Source organism: Desmodus rotundus, chromosome 4 (genome assembly GCF_022682495.2).
Source record: "Desmodus rotundus isolate HL8 chromosome 4, HLdesRot8A.1, whole genome shotgun sequence".
In the NCBI taxonomy this organism is placed as follows: Eukaryota; Metazoa; Chordata; class Mammalia; order Chiroptera; family Phyllostomidae; genus Desmodus; species Desmodus rotundus.
Window position 1 is genome coordinate 31198887 of NC_071390.1, and position 21898 is coordinate 31220784.

The 21898-nt window shown below is 38.4% G+C and overlaps 2 protein-coding genes across 5 annotated transcripts in view; one reads left to right on the plus strand and one right to left on the minus strand.

Moving 5' to 3' along the window:
• The window catches only part of LIPJ (lipase family member J), a 29468-nt gene extending 8058 nt beyond the window's left edge, over positions 1–21410 (minus strand). Inside the window, exons 1-6 of the mRNA XM_024563466.3 lie at positions 21121–21410; positions 7178–7289; positions 6514–6634; positions 2156–2354; positions 1579–1688; positions 17–153 (exon numbers count right to left, since the gene is read on the minus strand). Coding sequence (XP_024419234.3) covers positions 17–153; positions 1579–1688; positions 2156–2354; positions 6514–6634; positions 7178–7289; positions 21121–21410 — 969 coding nt within the window. The remainder of the gene's footprint in view (positions 1–16; positions 154–1578; positions 1689–2155; positions 2355–6513; positions 6635–7177; positions 7290–21120) is intronic.
• The window catches only part of RNLS (renalase, FAD dependent amine oxidase), a 243857-nt gene continuing 243354 nt past the window's right edge, over positions 21396–21898 (plus strand). For all 4 annotated transcript variants that reach the window (XM_024563414.4, XM_053923186.2, XM_053923188.1 and 1 more), the window contains exon 1: positions 21396–21526. In XM_024563414.4, the coding sequence (XP_024419182.1) occupies positions 21409–21526 (118 nt within the window). In that variant the 5' untranslated portion in view covers positions 21396–21408. The remainder of the gene's footprint in view (positions 21527–21898) is intronic.

Below are 21898 nucleotides of genomic sequence, written 5' to 3' on the forward strand. Positions count from 1 at the left end.
GAAATAAGCAACATACCTTGATCACTGACTTCCACTTGTATGCCATTTTGATTAAAGGGCTTTTTATGTATTTAATGGAAAAAACTGGTGCTAAGGCAAAAAATATTTTGATTCTTTTAGCTATCTTTGGTATTGTGGAAAATGTTATGAAACCTGAAAAAAAAGATATAAATGAACTATTCTTAAGTAATTACTAGCATGCAAGAAAAGACACTATGGTGAATAAAAGTTCAATAGGTTCTAAACAATTAATTTACTAATTTTTTATTTACTTATCAAACATTTCCTGATAATCCAGCATGAGAGATATATATTAATCACAACATAATGCTGATTATTAGGATTAAAAAATATGTATAGACCATAAATGATGATAGTTCATCAATAAATCAGTCTTGTAACATCATAATCTAAAAATCAGAAAAATATTGAACATTTGTATAAATGACAATGTTAAAAATGTGGTTAGTGAATTTTTCAGGTAAATGAATCCTACACTTTAGGTGAAAAATTCAGTAAATGTCAAATTGTTTTAATGTTTACTGTTAATATATCTTAAAACTCTCTTGCCTTCCAGTACAGAAAACACTGAACACTACTTTATATTGTGCTGGTAATTTAGAGTCATTATTATAACAAATAGAGGCTGTTTCCTTTTTGACGTCTAGTGATCTGCTTGCAGATATCTACTCGTATTGTGCTTTTCTCCCTGGGTTCTACGAAGGCAAATAGCCAGAAAATTACATATCATATTATGAGTCAGGAAGCCCTGGGTGATGTATCACACTTTTTTAAATTTAATAATTTTCTAAGATTCTTAGTTCCACAGAACTGAAGAGCTGATGAAAATTTGGACTAAAAGTCACACATGGTTAATAAATGTCAGAGAGAATATCTGTGAAAATTAGGAATAGATAACATGTTATTCAAGACACTTTTTCTAGTAGGAAGATAATCTCCATAAGAAAGTGATACTCTTCAGCCTAGAAAAGACTCATTCAATATTAGCTTCTATTATAAAGTTGCTGAACTCCAAAGCGTAAAGAGTGACTTTAACTAAGCAGGTTTGCAACACCATGTAAGAAACTATGTAGGAAACACTTTCTCCCTAAGGAGACGAAAGTCCTTTTCTAGATGTCTTTAAGTAGAGGAAGGTTTTCTCATCTTTATATATTTCTTAAATTTAATCTGTTCTAAATGCCAAAACATAAACAACTTTTTCAAGTCTCTCACACTTAAGGCCCTAGGCTATAGTTTTAAAAAATTATGAAATTTCTGTTTGTGGAACAAGTGATAGTTACGGTCTCACTTTGATCTGAGATGGATATCCAATTTTTTTTACAATTGGAAACAAAACTACAAACCACCTCGTTCATCCAATCAATTCTTTGTGACTAGGGAAGACTAGGTGGAATTGAAGCAGGGTGTAAGCTCCTAGGGCACTGCTATGCAATGCTTGTCTCAATTCTGCCTTGTTTCACTTACAGGTCTAGAAGCTTATCTACAACCTTAAGAAGCATATGTACAAATTTTTAAGATGTAACTAAGGAATACTGGCACCAATCTTTCTTGCCATACCAATAGTTGTACCCTGTGAGTGGCCTACATAAAATATTTCCTTTTGTCCAGTTTGCTTCACAATGAAGTCAATGGAGGCTGGAAGGTCATACTTAGCCATTTCATCAAAACTACAAAAGAAAAAGAAAAATGCAATTCATAGTAATGTTACATTAACATTTGAATGTAATAAATAGGTAGATGAGTAAAAGAGGTTTTCAACTCTTGTTGGGTATGATCAAGAAGTTACATGGCATAATACATCCACTGAATAAAGACTTCTGTGAGAGCACTAAGTCCAGAAAATGAAACAGCTCCAAAGTAACTGGACAAAGAGGGTATTAGATTGTTCTAACGATAGTGGGTTAGACTAAACTGTAGGTTACAGGGCGAAAGAGTAGTTAAAGGAATCAGTAGTCAGTAAAGCTTACCGCTGAAAAATGAGAAATAAGTTTAAAAGCAAGCACTCTTGATTGTAAAGTCAATTGAAAGCCTTCAGATGAGAAAGGAGACCTTTTTTTAAATTTTATTGAAAAGGAAAAAACATGTTTAATACACTTATAAAATAAAATGAAACATTTCTTGAATTTATTTGTACCTGAAAGCCCAGAATTCTTTGGAATTTGTCTTTAGGTACAAGTGTTTTCTGGACCAGGTGGTCCCTCTGCTGTTCCCCATCCAAACATCATAACCAGCATCTGCCAGAATGAAGCCCAGGCTGTTGTTGGGAAGATTGGAAATCCAGCTGCTGGCAGATGTAAGCAAACCATGTTGCAAGTATACAACAAGCTTCTGAGCTAGAAAAAATGCAAATTTTTTTTAAATTTTGTAATGTCTACATGAATATGTCATCTGAAATTCAATCTTTTAATAGACTGCATTTTAAACATTTTTCAAAAGTGATATAAATAGGCTAAGTTAATAATGTTTAATCCCTTTCTATGTCAGAGTCATTTAGCAAAGTTCAGTGATGAATTTCTTTCAGATAACCAAGTGAGCAATTAGGTCATGTCCCACTTAAACATAGAAATTTTAAGGATATAGAATAGTCAAATACGGTGGTACCTCAGTGCTCGTCGGCTTCAGAACTTGTCAAACTTGGTACTTCTTGCATTTTGATGAGAAAAAATGTTTCACCACTCCGTGTTTGCTTGCCACTCATCACGCTTACTAGAACTTGTATGAATCACGACGCCACCCCACAAGAGACAACGCTTCATCACTCGGCACTGGCTCGCCACTCATCAGAACGGATTAACAAGTACCAAGGTACCACTGTATGTAATAGTAATCTGGGCACATATGTATATATGATTTTCCCACTTTTCATTTCATGAAACAATTTTACTATCATATTTATCAGCCATATTTAATATAGGTGCCATCATTATAACTGCTGTGTTACTCACCTAACAGAATTCCTAGAGCCCTACTTTATACATCCAAGGTTTTTGACAAATACCGTCTTTTGAATAGTGTAAGGTGTGCTCACCAGTCACTTGGCTTCTCACCCCCAAGTTGTTATTCACACACAGTCCACCTTATCATCATCTACCGAAGTGACACGGACAGTGTTTCCTGAGGTCAGTCCCGATACGCTGCTAAGGTTTCTTGTATGCTTAGAAAATTTCAGAACTGCAGCAGCAAATTGTGAAGGAAAGGATAAAAGGGTTTAGATGTAGGTATGCTAAATCTATTAAATAAGACCAGAACACCCGCCGACTGATAAAGGTGCATTGGGAGATCTTGGAGGATGTTCTATTTCCAAGTTTTTTTAAAAAAAAATAACACTGGTGGGGACAGCAGCAGAATTTAAAAGCTCAGAAGTAGAGAATTTCTGTTTCCATTTTGAGATAACTGGAAGAAGAATCACTCACAATTTTATTAAAAACTGGGGTCAAATTCATAACTGTTAAATAACTCATCAAAGAAATGATGTCACAAAGCAAAAATCTGGACCAAAATCTGAAGAGAAACAGGTGCTTGCAGGGAGAGAGGAGTCATAAGTCCTCCCTAGGAGGGAGGCACAATCAGGAGAGTTCAGGTAGAATAAGTAATTAGTGAAGGCCAGGTACAGGCGAAGCTTCTCGATGCAGTAGATATTGGGAAATTCTACACCCTCCCGCAAGCTCTTTCCCATGAGGCCTACATGAAGCTCACAGAAAAGACTGGAAAAAGTCTTTATTGTGGTGCAGACCTATGAGAGGAAATAGCAGTTATGCAAAAGGAGCAAGAAACTCTCCTCTAACCATACACCCATCAGCCTTGTGGAACAATATTTAACCTGTGTGTGGGGGATGGGGGGGGAGGTGTGAGGAATGGGATAGGAAGAGCAACCAACACTACACAGAGCACACTAACCAAACAAGTGCTTTGGAAGACTCAACCAATTTGTGTCAGCCAGATACTGTTTTTGGCAACCCCATTGCTGTGCAACATGCTCAGAGAGGCATAGCCATGATGGCAGAGATGTAGGCTAAACACTGGCCCATCATTGTGGGCCTACTTACCAAGGCAGACCTAGCTACTGCCGGGGCAGTATGTCTGTCAGCAAAAGAGAGCTTACATGGTACCTACCCTCAATGAGACGAACAAGAAACTTGGCGACAATTTGGATACTTCAGTCCCTTTGTCTCCATGGAAAGAGCAATTTGTTACAAGTAGGACTGATACACATTTCTGCTATGATTTGCCTTTCACTCCACACAGGACCATAACCAGCACCAGTCTTCAAGAGTTCAAAGTGTGTCCGCTCTACCTACATGGGACACTGACCCCCCTCCCCACCCACTCCCACTCAACTACAATCAAAAGACTTCCATCCTTGTAAAACAATGAAACAAAAAATCCAGGGGAGATGCCAGCTGGAGTATGATATCCTGGAAGTATGGGTGCTGTCCTTCGGGATTTGTTATACACCCTAAACACACGGCCATGATACAGCGCTGATTCCCCTAGTCAGTAGAATACCTGAGTTTCAAGGGGGGAAAGGAGTCGCATTAGGGATCATTATCACTCCTAGTAACTCCTTTAGAGACTTACACTTTCTGTCTTCACAATTTGGGGCCCTGTCAATCTGGAGGTCCTGGTTTCCGGAGAGCAAATGCTTATAGCAGGGCACACAGTAAACATCCTAAGAAACCTAGAGCTGTGACCGCTGCCTGTTCGCTTTGGCCTCCTCCCGCTAGAAGACTGGGAGGCAAAGGAAAGCATTACCGTCATGGCAGGAGTAATTGGCCTTAATCATCATGAAGAGGTAGGGCTGCTGATGACAGAGACATTATATTTATTATTCAGATGATTCTCTGGGGCATCTTTTGTTATTCCCATGCCTTGGTTTACTGTAAAAGTACAAGTCAGCCACTATGAACTGTCATGAAACAGTAGACCTTCCTTAGTGACGAGGGCCTGGCATCCCTCTTCAGGAAAGGTAACTGGGAGGGAGGAAAATCTATGGTGCGTAGTGGAGGTGGGAATTTATATGTACCAGTTATGGCATTAAAATCAGCTACAAGAGCAGATGTAGGAATTTGCCCCACTCACCTGTTCTCCTAAGTTTCCCCAGAAATTCTGACCAACCACGATTCTAGAAAAGCTGTTCCTGAATGAAATAAGCTTAATGTGAAAAACAGGAGGATCTGAGTAGTGCAAGGGATGCATTCTGTTGGATTGTTTAGGGGCCCCACCTAGGTTTCCTTTACTGAGCAGGGAGACCCTTCTCCTGGCTGTTGTAAACTGCTTTTGAAGGTTCACTATTGCCGCTTTCTCTGTAGAACCGTCCCCAAGCAAATGGGAATTGCCTCACCCAGGAGATGACATCTTTTTCTATAGGTAGCCTCAGGCACTGACTGATAGGGGAATGCAAAAACTAGTTCTCTAGCTACAACTGGGACCATGTCTGGAGCACAATTCATAAATCCTTGAAGTCCTCTGAGATCATATTGCAGCTAGACTTAGCTGAGGCACATCCTTCCCTCGTTCCTTTGCCTGGCCTACCCTGAATTCCACATTACTTTCTCTTGACAGCATTCCATCAATAAATAACATTCGTCTGCATCCTTGTCTCTGGCCCTGCTTATAGAGAATTCTAAGGCATCTACTGTATTTTTAAATTACCTTTAAATATTTTATTATAAGGTTTGCAAACTTAAGTCTTACCCTAAGGAATGATTATTATAATTATGTTAAATCTATGTTAACACTTGCTGTCTAATGGATGTCAGCTTTACTAGGATCCAAAGTTACATTGTCTAGGGTTGTTTTAAATTAATGTGTCTTCCCTGAAATATGCTTAATGTTTAAAATGAGAACTTGAGATGGTGTCCTATAATATGAGAACAATCCTTTACTAGGAGAAAATCTAAAGAGAAAAAAGCTGACTTTTATTCGAGCAATTAGATGAATGAACAAAGTAACCCATTACATATTCTGCTGGTAAGTGGTAGATAGAGGATTATAACTCCAGAGATGAACGCTAGTGCATTTTTTGCACCTCACTCTGCTGCTAGTGATACACTTATTGTCGCAATAAAGAGCCATGAGGCTTTTACCCACCTGATCTCTTCGCTATTACTGAAGGGAAGGGTCATAATTATGAAAAAAATTTTCCCAGCCATTCTTCAGTCCTACAGAATAATGTTATTATGGTTCAGAGTGTTTCTAACCCCCAATTAAACAAGTCCCAGAGAATCGACATGTATGAGTAAAGTGATCCACAAAGAAAATTTGGGAGAAGCAACTGGTGTTCTTTAAAGTTACTTTAAAACCACTCGGTGAACAGTGAGCCAGTGGAAAAGCAAACTCTCTTCTTGGGGTATGTAGAGAGACAGATGAGGAAGTAAACTGTTCACTTGCCATTCAGATCCTTCTCTTGTCCTAAACTCACTGAGAAGAAATAAAAAAGTTAAGAACTTCTGACCCTAGAGAGTCAACAATTTATCTTGAATTGAATAATACCTGAACTGTTATCCTTTTTTGTCTTTCCATAAGGAATTCTATAAAGGCCAAGGATATAACCATCTTCAGTTACAATATCATACTCTTCATCTGGGTATCCCCAGTAAGAAATAATTTGACTCTAGGCAAAAAAACAAAAAAGGAAAACTGGTCAGAATAGATTGTAAGACAATTAATATAAACTAATTAACCTAACATTAATATTATAATGAACTTTCATATTCTCTTTCAACCTTGGGCCTATTTTTATTTTTATCAATTTACTGACTTATTCAGTAATAAATATTTTTAGATACCTACTAAGCATCAACCTTATACAATAGGAATAAAAAAAAACATAAACCCCTGTCTCTAAGGAGATACATCAGGACTAACCCATATTCTTTTTCTAAGTACTAATAACTTAGATTTTTACCTACTCATTCTTATAAAATTTTAAAATATTTATCAATAAATGTTTACATGACTATGCATATAGCTAACTGTTCTCATTATATTAGCAATGGCTGAACTTTTTCCGGACAGACCTCATATTAGTTCACCTATATAAAAATACATGAGTGCAGAAACATAAGTTTGACTATAGATCTGTTAAGTTAAAAAGTTGAATGGGTAACATTCACTGTTATTTTATCAGGTTAACATTTATTTTCTAGTAACTTACAATATTCATATTTGCTTCAGGGTTCGCAGATCTTCGATATTGAAAAGCACCAGAAGTAGTTCCAAGATTTAATATAAAAGATATCACTTTGAAGAGGTACCACATTTGGGGTCTACATATAAAAGCAGACATTGATACTATTAAAATTGCAGCAAATAATATCTTTGACTGTTTAGATAATTCCATGAAGTAGAAAATATTACCTTTTTCAGGTAAGAAAGCTGAGGCTCTGAAACATTAAATGACTTGTCTAAAGATACACAGTATGTAATAGTCAGGACTCAGATTCAGGCCTGCTTCATTTCAAAGTCCATGCTTTTCCAACTGCCATATTTCAGAGCACAGGCTCCCTCTTTGAACTCTCCACTAGTATTGTTTAGCCCAACTCCAAGAGCTTTATCATACATTGAAAGTTAATTAAATTAATAATGTGTCAGTGTTGATACAGAAAATCTGAGCAAGATGAGCAAAAACCTTGATTAAATTAGTTTTATGAAATATCACACCACAACTTTTTTTAAAGTAGATGAGGATCATTCACTAAGAAAGACCATATATTGGTCATGAAATAAGTATTAATGCATTTCAAAAATATTAAAATATTGCAAAGTATGTTTTCAGACCACAATAGAACTAAATTGGAAGAAAATACCAATTTGTAGAAAATGTAGAAAAACCTCAAATATTTAAACTGCAAACAGTACATTTATGAACACATGAATAACCCAGGGGTCCAGAAAGATAAAACATTCTCTAAGAAAGAAATATTAGAGAATATTTGTGACTAATGGATTAGAACAGTATACTGTTTCTTAATATGTTGGATTTAATTGAAATAGGGCTTAGGGAAAGTTTGTAACTGCTAAGATACCTTGTTCAGATAATAATAAGTAGATAGGAATAGAAGAACTTTTGTTGAATAATGTCACTTAATTTTGTTAAATCTTGAGTTACATGTCAAAAATATAATGACTTAAGCAATATTTAAAGATAGTGACAAAGGAGGCTTCTGCATGCCCCTCCTTCTATGGACATACTAAATAAACAGCTAGGTACACATGGAGCAAGACCCTCTGAAAGAAATCCAGAAACTACCTTAGCAACTTCTATACATCAGGCAAACAAGAAAATATCCACTTCAGAATGGGTAGAAAAGGATGAAACATACTCACACCATAAATCCCACTCTGCACAACACCATGCAATTTGGAGGGATTCCCAAACTCCCAGCTTATTCCTGAGGGCAAAGGATTTCAACACCACATTCATGGCCCCAACTCTTAAGTCATTCACCCTGGCAATGGACCTCCTCTCCCAAATACCTAGGTTTGAAAGCCAGCCACACCTGCACCCTCAAGACACGTAAGGCTATAGCAAACAAACAAGCAGTTATTAATGGGCATGAGCACACAGTGCCTATATCACCCCAAGGTTCAGTGCACAGGGAGTTGGGAAAATGCCCATCTCTTCATCTTTCCCTAAACAGGGTCTATATTTTGCAAACTTCCAAAACTGCTGGCTGGGGATCAGGCATCTAATTTAGCAAGTATCTGGGTACTTACTGTTATCCTCCCCTTTTGGCCACTGATGGGTCTTAGCATGGCCTCAACTACTGGGAGCCACTAAGAACACAACTGGTGGTTTGGGTATTCACAAAGGTCAGACAAATAAAGTATGGGCCAATCTGACTCATGAGGTTAATCACTTACCTGAGACCACTCTTTCAAGACTAGCAGAGGTGACTATTTTAGCTAATGCACAGAAACCAACAGAGTCAAAAAAATGAAAAAATAGGAATATATTTCAAACACAAGAACAAGATAAAACTCTAGAAACAGATGTTAGTGAAACCAAGATAAGTGATTAACCTGACAGAGGGTTCAAAATAATGGTCATATATATACTCCCAAAGATCAGGAAAAAAATGCATGAACAATGTGAGGATTTCACATGGAGATGGAAAATCTTAAAAAGTACCAAACAGAAATCACAGAGCTGAAAAATACAGTAACTGAACTGAAATATTAATAGAGGGGTTCAACAGCAGGTCAGACCAACCAAAAGAAAGGATTAGAAAACTAAAATAGGAGACAGTGGAATTCATCCAATCAGAGGAGAAAAAACACCAAAAACACCACAGTGGATTAATACACACATAGAGGTCCCAGGAGGAGTAGAAATAAAGGGGTAGGATGTTCAAAAATACAATGACTGAGAACTTCCTCAGTCTGGGGAAAGACACAGCCATCCAGATCCAGGAAACCAAGGAAGTTCCAAATAAGACTACGAAGAGACCCACACCAAGACACATTATAATTAAATTCTCAAAAGTTACAAGTACAGAATCTTAAAAGCAATAAGAGAAACACTTGTTACATACCAGGGAACCCCCATAAAATTTTTCAGAAGATTTTTCAGCAGAAACTTTGCAAGGGCCTGAAGAGAGCCTGCTCGATATATTCAAAGTGCTAAAAGAAAAAAAAAAAAAACAAAAAACCTACCACCTATAATTCTACCCAACAAAGTTGTCCTTCAGAATTGAAGGAGAGATAAAGAATTTTCCAAATAAGCAAAAGCAGAAAGAATTTATTACCACTAGATGGACCTTATGAGAAATGTTAAAGGGACTTCTTCATATTGAAATGAAAGAATGCTAATTAGTAACAGGAAAACATAAAACTGAATAGTAAGGTAAAAAAAAAAAAGTTAAATCCAGAATTTCACAATGATAATGGTGGTGGGTAAATCTTCAGAAGAAAGAACAAAGCTGAAAATATTATACTTCCTGTTTTTAGACTATTATAAAACTATAGTAAAACAGGATGGTATTGGCATAAAAACAGACACACAGGTCAATGGAACAGAATAGATAGCCCAGAAATAAACCTATGCATATATAGCCAATAAATTCACAACAAAAAAGCCAAAAATATATAATAGGGAAAGGATAGTCTTTTCCATAAATGGTGTTGGGAAAACTGAACAAGCACTTGCAAAAGAATGAAACTAGACCCCTATCTTACATCATAGAGGAAATTAACTCAAAAGACATTAAATAATATGAAAGTAAGACCTAAAACTGTAAAAAAAAAAAATCTAAAGGAAAACATAGGAGTGAGCTGCTTGCCATTAGTTTGGCAAAATAATTTTTTTGGACTTGACACCAAAAGCAAAGATTACAAAAGCAAAAATAAACAGGTGCTAAAATGCTTCTCCATGTTAAAGGAAACTAACAAAAAAAATGAATGGCACCCTACTGAATGGGAGAAAATATTTGCAGATCATATATGTGATAAGGTGTTAAATATCCAAAATATATTAAAAACTAATAAGTCAACAGCAAAAAAAGGCAAACAATTCAATTGAAAATGGGAGAAGAATCTAAAGAGGTATTTTCCAAAACAAGACATATAAATAGCCAAAAGGTACATGAAAAGGTACTCAACATCACTAGTCATTAGAGAAAAGCAAATCAAAATCAGTGAGATATCACCTCACAATTGTTAGAATGGTTATCATAAAAAGATAAGAAATAACAAATAAGAAATAACAAATAACTGCAGGGCTTGGGAACTGCCCTGCCTGGTTTCAGAAGCTGTAACCCCCCATGGCTAAGGCTGAGTGAGAGACCTTGAGACCCTAAGCCACTAAGGAGACAAAGCTTATCTCCCTGGCAGGAGCACCGCCTCTGTCCACTTTACTTCACCCTGCCTGGTCCCCAGTGCATGATCAGTTAGCCAATGACAGATAAGATTCCTCAAGGGAGGGATGACCTAAGATAAGCACAGTCACAAGGGGGCCCTCAGGGAAGGACTTGGGGGGCTATGGAGAAAGGGGGTGATGGAATCTCGCCCCTCAGCTTTGACGTGGCCTGAGTCCTCATTCTGTCTGCAAGAAGTCTCCTAATTTCTTGGCCGCCTTACTTCCCCTGCTCTACCTAAGCCTGAAACAATGACAGAGGGTGGTGCAGCCCTGTGCTGGAAAGGGCAGGTTCCCTGGGGTGATCAGGCCTGAGAAAGAATGCATACAATCCTGTGAAACCTGCTTTGCTAATACCCTCAAATTTAAATGATAAAGGTCCAAGCATGAAATGAGTTTGTTTCCCCAAAGTTTTATGGTCCTTTATCTATCTGACCCTGACTCAAAATAAGCCCTCAGAGTTCTTTGAATGTTACCTATTTGATTATTACTACCTGACAATAACTGATGAGCTTTCCATATACGCCCTGTATTCCTATGCAAATTAAGCCAATAAAAGCCTGTCAAGGCAAGGGTTGGGGCCTTCTCCCCTGGAGAGAGTGGCTGTGCCATCCCTTTTCCTCCAGAGGACTCAGTAGTCCGTGTAAATTTGTCTCAGCCACAATGCCACGGACACTGCTTGCCGGTGACCGCGTCAAACAAATGCCAGTAAGGATGCGGAATAAACAGAACACTTCTGTACTGTTTGTAGAAGTATAATTTGTGCAGCCACTATGAAAAATGGCATGGAGGTTTCTCAAAAAATTAAAAAATAGAACTTATGATCTTGTAATTACACTTCTGGGTAATTCCAAATGATATAAAAATAAGGTCTCAAAAATATTTGCAACTCCATGTTCATTACAGTATATTGTTCATGATAGCCAAGATATAAAAACAACCTAAGTGTCTATCAACATATAAATAAAGGAAATATGGTGTGTATTCATCCACACAGACACACGCATATAGCGTGGAATATTATTCGGCCATAAAAAGGAAGTTCTGTCATTTGTTACAATATGGATGTACCTTGACAGTACTAGGCTAAGTGAAATAAGTCAGTCAAAGACAAACAATGTCTGGTCTCACTTATATGTGGAATCCAAAAAGAACCAAACTCATAGAAACTGAAACTAGAATTGTGGTAACCAACCGAAGGCTGATGTTTGGGAGAAATGGGGTTACGCTGGTCAAAGAATATGCATTTCCAGTTAGAACATTTATAAGTTCTGAAGATTTAATGTACAGCATGGTAATTATAGTTAATAACAGTGTATTATATATTTGAAAGCAAATCATAAACATTTTCACCATTAAAAATACATGTAACTATGTGATGGGATAGGGATGTTAGCTAACACTAAAGTGTTAATTATGTTGCACTATAGCAATGTGTTAAATCAACATGTTATATACTTTAAACTAATATAATGTTATATCTCAATTATATACACATTTAAAAAATGTTTCATAATAAAAACCATTTTATATAATTTCAGCTGTCTTTTTGATTGGGTTCTTCTTAAATTTTGCTGAAGTCGAGGAATTGGATTCCCAACTAAGTGACAGGATGATGCGATCACTCGCTTTATTAATGCCAATTCCAATGTTTGAAATTGTTTCTTGATTGAAAGATTAAATGTTTTTATTCCCCAAGGCAATGCCCCATAGTAGGATTACAGAAAAATGCGCGATAAATATTTCTTTTGTAAAGTTATAAAAGAACAATTGTGAAAAGGTAGATGAGAAAGGAGAATCTGCTTGACCACTAGGCTTTTTACAGATACTTGAAAATGTATTTTCAGCAGTTTAGGAGGTAGAAATTAGCCTTTTTTCCAGTAGAGAATAGTTTGAGAAATGATGAGGGCACTTTATCTGCTTGTTGTGACCAGCATGTTTACACATAAACTTTAGCATATGTACAAGTATATTCCAAAAGGAATCATTTCGTTTGAACTAAATACCAAAAATCAACACTTTAAATACTATGATCTTCAATACTAGACCAGGTTAGTATCTAACATTTTTCTCTCTGCCCCTCTTCAGTACAGGAATGGCTGGCTGCTCAACAACCTCCTCCTCTTCTTTCTTTCTTTAAACTGGGTATAGTGAAAGTTGTCTTCACTGTATTTTTGTTCTCTGATAATGTAATAAGCATGATGCTGCCTTCCATTAACACATCATTCCAGTCCTGCCAGTAATTTTGTACAGTAGAACGTGTGAATTGCTGTGCTGCAAAATGAAACAACTGCCAAAAGTTTTTAAAATTAGTGCAGTATATAAAAATTGCAACATCTTTAAAATTAGTAAAATTGACTTTAGTTAACAACTAAAATTAGTAAAATTGTTATTTAGTTAACAGCTTTGTGTTCTCTGTGGGATGGAGTCTGGTGCGTTTGGGAGGGAGAGGGAAGGAGGCAGTTATTTGACTACGTCTCTTGTTGACTGTTCTCTTAGCATGAATGTGCACATGGAAACAGATCACTTGGGAGGTGCTTGGAAAAGTCAGTCAACTTGATGTACATTAGTAGTGACATTTAAAAGCAGTCAGATTCCAAAAATAGCAAGTAAACCAGTAGTAAAAATGCTGCAATTTTCAGAGAAAAGAACAGCAGATCTTAAGTGCATTTTCTATCTGGGGGACAGAGATATGTCATTAATTTAGCACAGTTCCTGAACTGACGTCTGCAGCCAGTAAGTCTGGGATGACATCTTTTATTTTTGCATGAATTGCTACACAATTCTGTGAACAAAATTTGTAGCTGCTGAAATGTTGTCTGTCTTTATTACAAGTTCTGGTAAACTACAAGTCTGGCAAAGGATATTCAATTTTATACTTGAAGCATTCAGTATATATCAGTTTCTTATGTTTCCAACTAGGAGTGGGATAAGTAAGTGTGACCATTAAAGCTGCTTGTTAGCATGGAAGACGTCTCCATTCTATCTTGGTAAAAACAAAAATGCACTTGACATAGTAGCAAACTAGTTTTGAATCATGAAAACTGTTTGCTATTTAGTAAACTAGCAAATGATGCATGTATTTTGTGTTTTATGTACTGGGTAATATTAAGTTAAATTAAATCCATCTTTTTTATTCCCTTTGAATGAGGTCTTTCATGTTTGAGGAAAAGTCTTTACCCCATTGCATATATTTTGTGGACACAGATATCTAATCATTTCCATTTTGGGGGATTTGAGGATACTTCTTTGTCCTGTTTAAAACATTTTTAACACTTTCTGACATACAGTACTTGAAGTTCTTATCAGAAATTAATTTTGAGTTTTGAAGCCTTTATCTAACTACTTTTAAATGAGTGGTTTATTGGCAGTGTTTTTTATAGAATATCTCTTTCCTTTACTCTTTTTCTTTTTTTCCATTTCATATATCTAAAATTTCTAATCCAGTTATGCCCTGCCACTCACAAAAACTGTTGTGGCATCCAAAAAATGGCATATGTTTAAGCGAAATAGAAAATTAGAGCAAAGTGACATTCAGCTTCAGTCTTTACATTCCATGAATTAAACATTAAAACATTATGAAGCAGGGTGCAGCCAAGAGGAGGGCCCTAAGAAGGGATTTGTAATGGGGTCCAGGACTCGGGGTGTCCAGGAAACATTAGAAAAATGTATGTAGGATGTCTTCACCCCCACAGGCCTGAGCCAGGGGGGATGGGACACATGGAACAGGGCCATTCAGAGCTGTTTTGGGTAGCAACAGCTTTGTAGCTAACCCCTGGCAGTCATTTAACATATCTATAACCTTTAACTGGTTTCATGGATATGTTAAATAGCTGTGGCCCTGCTTTGAGCCAGGGAGATGGGAGTGGCTTCCACCCAAGATGGGACTGGGAAGCAACTCCCCCTGGTTACAGGGCCTGCGTGAGAGCTTGGAGATGATTGGCTCCATGCTATGGGGCCACACCTGCCCAGACTTACTATGGCAGCCCAGTAAAGCTGGAAGAATACGGGGATGCTGGCAGGTGTAGCTGACTGTAGGAGGAGTCGGAAATGGGCTGCAAAGGAAGATGGGAACTGGGATTTAAACCTAGGTCCGGCAGCCATAGGTAAAGAGAGACCATGTGGCTCTGAAGGGAAGAAGAGAGACCATGTGGCTCTGAAGTAAAGTAGAGACCATGCGGCTCTGAAGTAAAGGAGAGACCACGCGGCTCTGAAGTAAAGTAGAGACCATGCGGCTCTGAAGTAAAGGAGAGACCACGCGGCTTCAAAGAGTAGGGAGGACCACAAGGTTATGGGGGAGAAAGAAGAGACCATGCAGCTCTGAAGGAAGGAGTGAACCACGAGGCTCTGAAGCAAGTAGATAGATAGAGGTCCATGTGGTTCTGAAGTGGGGAAAAGGACCACGCGGTTCTGAAGTAAAAGAGGAGAGTAGAGAGGACCACGAGGTTTTGGAGTGCTTCTTCTTGCCACGCGGCTTAGGCAGCAGGAGAGACTTTGCAGCCATAGAGAAAGGGGAGAGAGGACTCTTGCTGCTGGGCCATGAGAAGGTGCCACATGGCTTTGGATTAACTGGAGATCGCAGCAGCCACACAGCTGATGGTGCCGGGAGCCTGAATCACGGACTTCTACTTCTTTTCCTGAGACACGGTACCCCGGACTGGGCACAGGGAGAGGGAAGGACTGTGCATCTGTGGGTGTTCTAGAGGACTTTAGTATCTTATTGAAGACATTAGGTCATTATTCTAAGCTTGTGTAACTTTTAAATAAACAATTCCTTTCCTTTTCACCAGTCTCTGGCATTGAGAGACGTCTTTCCTCTGGCGGCGGGCATTGCGAACCTAGCAGGTGGGCGTGGGGGGAAGGAACCTCCAGAGACAGAAAGGGGGAACCCTTTCTGTAATAATTTATCGTGAACCACCCCCCCCTCTTGCTCTGTAACAATTACATGGACAAATTTATATGGTGATCGTTAACCAGCCATACTGTTCACTTTTAACACTTGTCCCCTTTCCAGTGATCCACAGTAAAAATATTCACTTACTATTACTGTAATTTACTGATTTTTTATGGTAATATTCTATCCTTATGACACTATTGCAACCATCTTGGCTTTTGTAGGTCTAATTAGAAGACAACGGATTACCATCTCTATTGCTGTAATGTGTTAAGCATTACATACTAGCAGAATCTAGTTTAATTGTTTCAGGTGAAAAGAATTCTTTCAGCTTTCATTTTGAATATGTTTGGACTAAAGAAACAATAAATGACTGATGTCTGCATCTATAGGTAATCTCCAGGGAAGGGCAACCCACTTCACCAGGCTCTGTGTGGGGTGAGGTCTTGGAGAGGGGGCAATACTACTGCTTGGCTTCTGGAGGTTTGCCCAGCACCTGCCCTGTTCCCAGTCACTTTACCCACTTCCTGCATGCTACTGGCACCCTTCCAGTTGTTGCCCTGGTGGTAAATCCCAGCATGGGTGGGTCTGCATACATTCTAAGTCTATTCAGACCCTTTCAATGGACTATCCTGAAAATCCAGCAGTTTCTCCTGCTGCCCCAACCCCCACTGGGTTTTACAGCCAGAAGTTATGGGGATTCATCTTCCCAGCACTGGAACTCTGGGCTTTGCAGTCTGGCCTGGGGCTGGGGTCACAAGCTTCTAAGGTAACCCTCCTGATTTTTATCCAAAACACAGCGAATGTGCGACTGCCTGTTCCACAGCCGCGGCCGCCTCTCCCTGCCACACTGTATCTCTGCACCTCTCCACCTGTCTCCACGACTCCAGCCCTTCTACCTGTCTGGATGAATGTGGCTTCTTTATATCCTTGGTTGTCAGATTTCCATGCAGCTCAATTTTCTAACAGGTCTGGTTACTTTTTTGAGATAGAGCTGTAATTCTCTCTGTGGTTGCATGAGGAGGCGAAGCGCGTCTACCTATGCCTCCATCTTGACCAGAAGTCTGTTTTAGATGTATCTATGTAAAATTATTCCTTAAACATATTATTTGAGTTAAGGCAGATCCTACTTTCTTGTAGTTTTCGTTGATTGCTTCAGGATACTGAAAATGTTTAATTACTTTTCTCCCTTAAGCCCTTTTACATATTTGAAGATAGGTTTCATGTTCTCCCGAAGTCTTCTCTAGGCTAGAAATCTCTATCCTCTTTACCTGTTCAAATAAGGTAACTTCAGGCCTGTTTACCATCCTGGTCAGTTTTTGTTGGAATGGTACCACTTTCTGAATGATCCTCTTAAATCTGGGATCCAGCACCGAGTTTTGTATTCTAGATGTGGTCTGGCCAGTCTAAAGTGTGGTATTTTCACCTCTCTTGTTCTCACATTATAATTCACTAATCATGGCACATTCTCATATTTACTTTTTGTCTTGATATATCTGTTATATTTTTAATGCATAGTGATCAGGTAAACCAAAATTCTAAGCCTCTTTCCTTGATTCAGTAAAATTAGTTTTTAGAAACAAAGGTTAAGACTTGGAGTATCCTTTTCCAATTTTCTTTTGGGTAAATTTGTTTCAGTGACTGCCCATTAAAATACTTAAAATCCTGATTATAAAATAACCCCATGGAACTATTCATCTTGTTGTTACATGATCTAAAGCTGTTAGATATGCCATCAAAGATTATCTCAGCTATCAATACACAGTTAAGTGAAGATAGAACTGTGCATCACACTAGTAGATATCCTCTGATGACTGGCACGATATATTATTACAGTCATATTATAGCATTAAAACACTCTATGGGAAAAGGTACTTAATATCCCAATCATTGAACTGAATAGCCATTCACCTTATCTTACTTTAAGTAATATCTTCAAAAGGCTTGTATACCTTCTAGGCCAAAAGTTGGTGAATTCTCAGTTTCTGAGAATTCTAACTTTGATTCTAGTCACCAAGGATACTAGCATTTAATATAAAAATGTCTCTGCCCTCTTGGTTCTTAAATTCTAGTAGGAGAAAGACAATAAATAAACAATAAATAAGTAGACAGGTATAAAAACAAAATAACTTTTAAAAGTGATTGTCATGAAGAAAACAAAACAGGTTAATGGCATAGAGTCACTGGGTGGGTGTTTTAGGTCAGTAATTAGAGAAGGCCCCTTTAAGTGACTTGTAAGCTTGAATTGATTAACAGAAGGAGTCAGCCTTGCAAAAATCAAGAATAGGAAAAGTTAAAGGGAAAGAATAAGGTGACTAGGAAGAGAAAATACAAGTACATTTGTCCCAGCTATTTTGCAATCCTGCTTTTTATAGGTCATCTAGTTATTCCCAAATCTCCCTGAAAGATACATGTATGCCAATAGCCAATCATGGACCAACAAACCTATTGTTATAGTTCTGGACTAATGTAACCTGTTCTGGAGGTTGGGAATGGGGAATGGGGTGGGTGGCTATACCAATCCCTAAAGATTGAAGCAATGAGAAATCATACTCACCATGACTAGATCTATTCAATGGTCACAAGAATCCCGAATTCTGGTTAACTATAAAGAGCACATTGTTGATCAAAGGAGAAAAGAAAAAGAGAGTGAAGAATTAATGCAAACTCACAACTGCAGGAAACACAGGTCAACAGTTCTTGAGCATAAGCAAAGGTTTACCAATTCCAAAAACAAGTGGGAAATCTGAGCACGTTCTCAAGGAAGATAAAATAATTCCATTTAGCTATAACACAGGGCATATGAAGGTTATCAACATAAGATATAGACAGGTTGAGGAAATGTCACTGAATACTTTTTATGCCAAGCAGTTAAATTTGATTTTGTATGAATGTGAGAGTTACTAAAAGCTTTTTGAGGATGGTCATGTGACTGATCTCAAAGATTGGTGCAGAACGCAGACCAGTTACAAACTGGTCTGTGGGGAGACCAGTTAGAAAACTATAAAAAAATTTATAATAATAATTCAGTTAAGAACTAATGATTGCCTTAAGTAATCATTAACTTAATTTAAGTAATCATAAACTTAAGTAATGGTTAACCTATTGGTGATTACCTTTCAGAATGCTAAATGCCCACAGTTGACAAGAATGAGGTAAAATAGGCATTTTAGTACATTTCTGGTGGAAGTAGGAATCAGACTTTTCTGGTGTAATTTTCTTGTATGGGCTTGAATTACAAAGGAGAGGATGTCAAAAAGACCAGAGGACTGATAGATACAAAGGATGAGAAAAGAGAAGCTATTGAAGATGATTAGGAGGTTTTAGAGCTGATTGTGCAAGATGATCAGACTATTAACAGAAATGAGGAAACAAGAGGAGATGATAGAAAAGAGCAGAACACATTCAAAAGACTATGAAGATCTGCCCTGGCCTCATCATACAAAATCTTTGTAAGCTTGGAAAAGTTCACTTAAACTTAATGTCTGTATTTATGAACATAAAATCGGGGTGGCAGCGGGCCTTGAAATAGACTACCTCAAATATCCTTTCCAGCTGGACAATTTTGCGATTTTAGAATGTTGTTGTGAATCATATTATTGAAGCTTTTAATTTCAGAGAAATGTCTTAAACTATAAACAACTAATAAGGCAGGGACTTATTATCTTATTATGTTTGGCATATTAGCTTAACTAACAAATAAATAAATGGTTAGAAATATATGGGTCTTTAAAAAACATTTGAAATTAATAGTACACTTCCTTTTGTACTTCTCTGAGACTGCATATGTATTTGTATCTGTGTGTTTATAAGAATCTGGGATTTTACTAGTTTGTAGCCCTTTTTATCAACATTACAGCATATGTAGTTTCCCACGTTTTTATATATTCAAAAACATGTTTTTAAAGAAGTTTTATATAGGTGTGTGAATACCCAATCCTCTGTTGATTGTATACATCACTGTTTTTAATAACATTGAGGTAGACACATTTTTACCTACATCTTAATGTATATTTGTACATTATTTTCCCAAGATAAATGTCTAGACCTGGAATATCTCATTTAAAGGGCATAGTTTTAATTTGATATATTTTCAAACTCTAGTGCAGTAAACCTATTACATTTCCACCAGTAATAACATTAAAGTATGCTTTGCTATACTCATGCCAAATGTAGGCATGTAACATTTTTAAAAAGCAATTCCCAACAAATGAAGAATGGCATCTCATTTTAATTTGTATTGAATGTAGAAGAGTTAAACATTATTTTTGTATGTTTATATGTTTCATATAAACATATAAACATTTTATATGTTTATTGGACTTTTGTATTTCTGTTCAAGGATTCTATTAAATCTGGGACTATTTTCTTTTTGGATTATCATTTAATTATGTCTTAAAGATTTTATATAATAAAATTATTAAACTTTCATCTTTCATAGGTGTTCCAAAAATTTGTTCACTATTTTTATTTTGTGTTGTGTATTTTAACATACGAGTTGTAATGATTATGCATTCCACTTTTCTTCTCAGTTCTACCTTTTGTTTTTATGCTTAGAAATGTCTTCTTAAACTATGTATGTTCACCTGTATTTTCTTCTAGTTCTTTTATTGGGTATATGTAATATTAATCCATCACTAGTTTAATGCATGGTAATTTCTTCATGATGTGGACAAAAAGTACAACTTGTAATTTGTAAATGTTTTCATTATAAGTGGCTACCATTGTCAACTTTCTTATTAGTTCTTATAGCTATTGTTTCCCTAGAATTTTCTAGGTAAACTTTTTAATCTACAATTCAATGCAACTTAATTCTTTATTTTTTTAATAGTTCAGATTTCTCATTGCTTTTTGTTGTTTCACTGAGAATTTCCAGAACCATGTTGGGGGAGGAGGAAGAGTGGTAATCTTTATATCCCTTAGAGCATTTGTAATGTGTTATGCCATAAAACATTATCTACCGAGGAGCTGAATGATCTAAGTGTTTTGGCGAATCAAATATCTTTCATATTCATAAATCTGAAATGTAGACATTATCATTCCCATTTCACAGACGCAGAAACTGAAATTCAGAAAGATACATAAACACAAAGCCCAAGGGCTAGTTTAAGAAAAAAGGTCCTTGATTCCAAAATCTTTTTCTATCATGTGAATAGCGGCCATTCGGCGCTGGAGGGAGGCTTGCTCTGGCGTCGCTGGAAGGTCCCCTCCGATCCCCACTTTCAGACTTAGAATATTGAGAGCCAAGGTCCCAGCAAGCAGTGACAGTTACCCTGCAGGCACGTGAGTGAGGCTGGGTCTCCGCTGCAGTCAACACCAGCCCAATGTGGAGGGGGACCGTCACACTAACCTAAAGGATTTCCAGGCTTTTCCTTCCAAGCGAGGGCTGGGCGGCAGTTTGCAGCTTAATCTACCGGCGCCAGCGGGGTCGGATACACCGGCTCCCGGCCCCCCAGCCGAGGGGAGAGCCCAAGTTTGCCGCTGGACTCTGGGCTGACAACCCTCTCGGCCCGGGTCGCCTCCTCTCTGCCCCCTGCAGGCCGGCCGGCGGGACTGCCCAGGGGACGGCGCTAGCTCGGCCTGGGCCGCCCGGCCACAAACTGCAGGCCAGGCAGTGTCGCCGCGGAGACACCGGGCCATGGCGCGGGTGCTGATCGTGGGCGCGGGGCTAACAGGAAGCGTGTGCGCTGCGCTGCTGAGGAAGGAGGCGGCCGGTCCTTTACATCTCGTGGTGTGGGACAAAGCTGGGGACTCAGGTGGGTCGACTAGTGGCCAAACGCGGGGAAAGGAAGCCCGCGCGGACGCCGGCTTCCAAAGAAGCCCGGGCCTCACCGGGGAAGTCTGGGAGAAACGCGGCTCTGTCGGCTCCGGCGCGGGCCGGCCTGCGCAGTGCGCGCCTCGTCACGTGGTCGGAGGCAAAGCCGCGGGATATGGCCGGGGGTGGGGGCGGCGACCCCGGCTTGGTTGGCGGCGGTGCGCCGGCGTGCGCCAGGCCCCAGCAGCTGGGACGTGATCCTGGGAGGAGTTGGCCTGGCTCGGGCTCACCGCCGTCGCTGATTAACAGATTTTCGTCTTGGCCTGCCTGTGCCTTTGCAGTTTTCTCCAAATTATGAGGATCCCCAAAAACC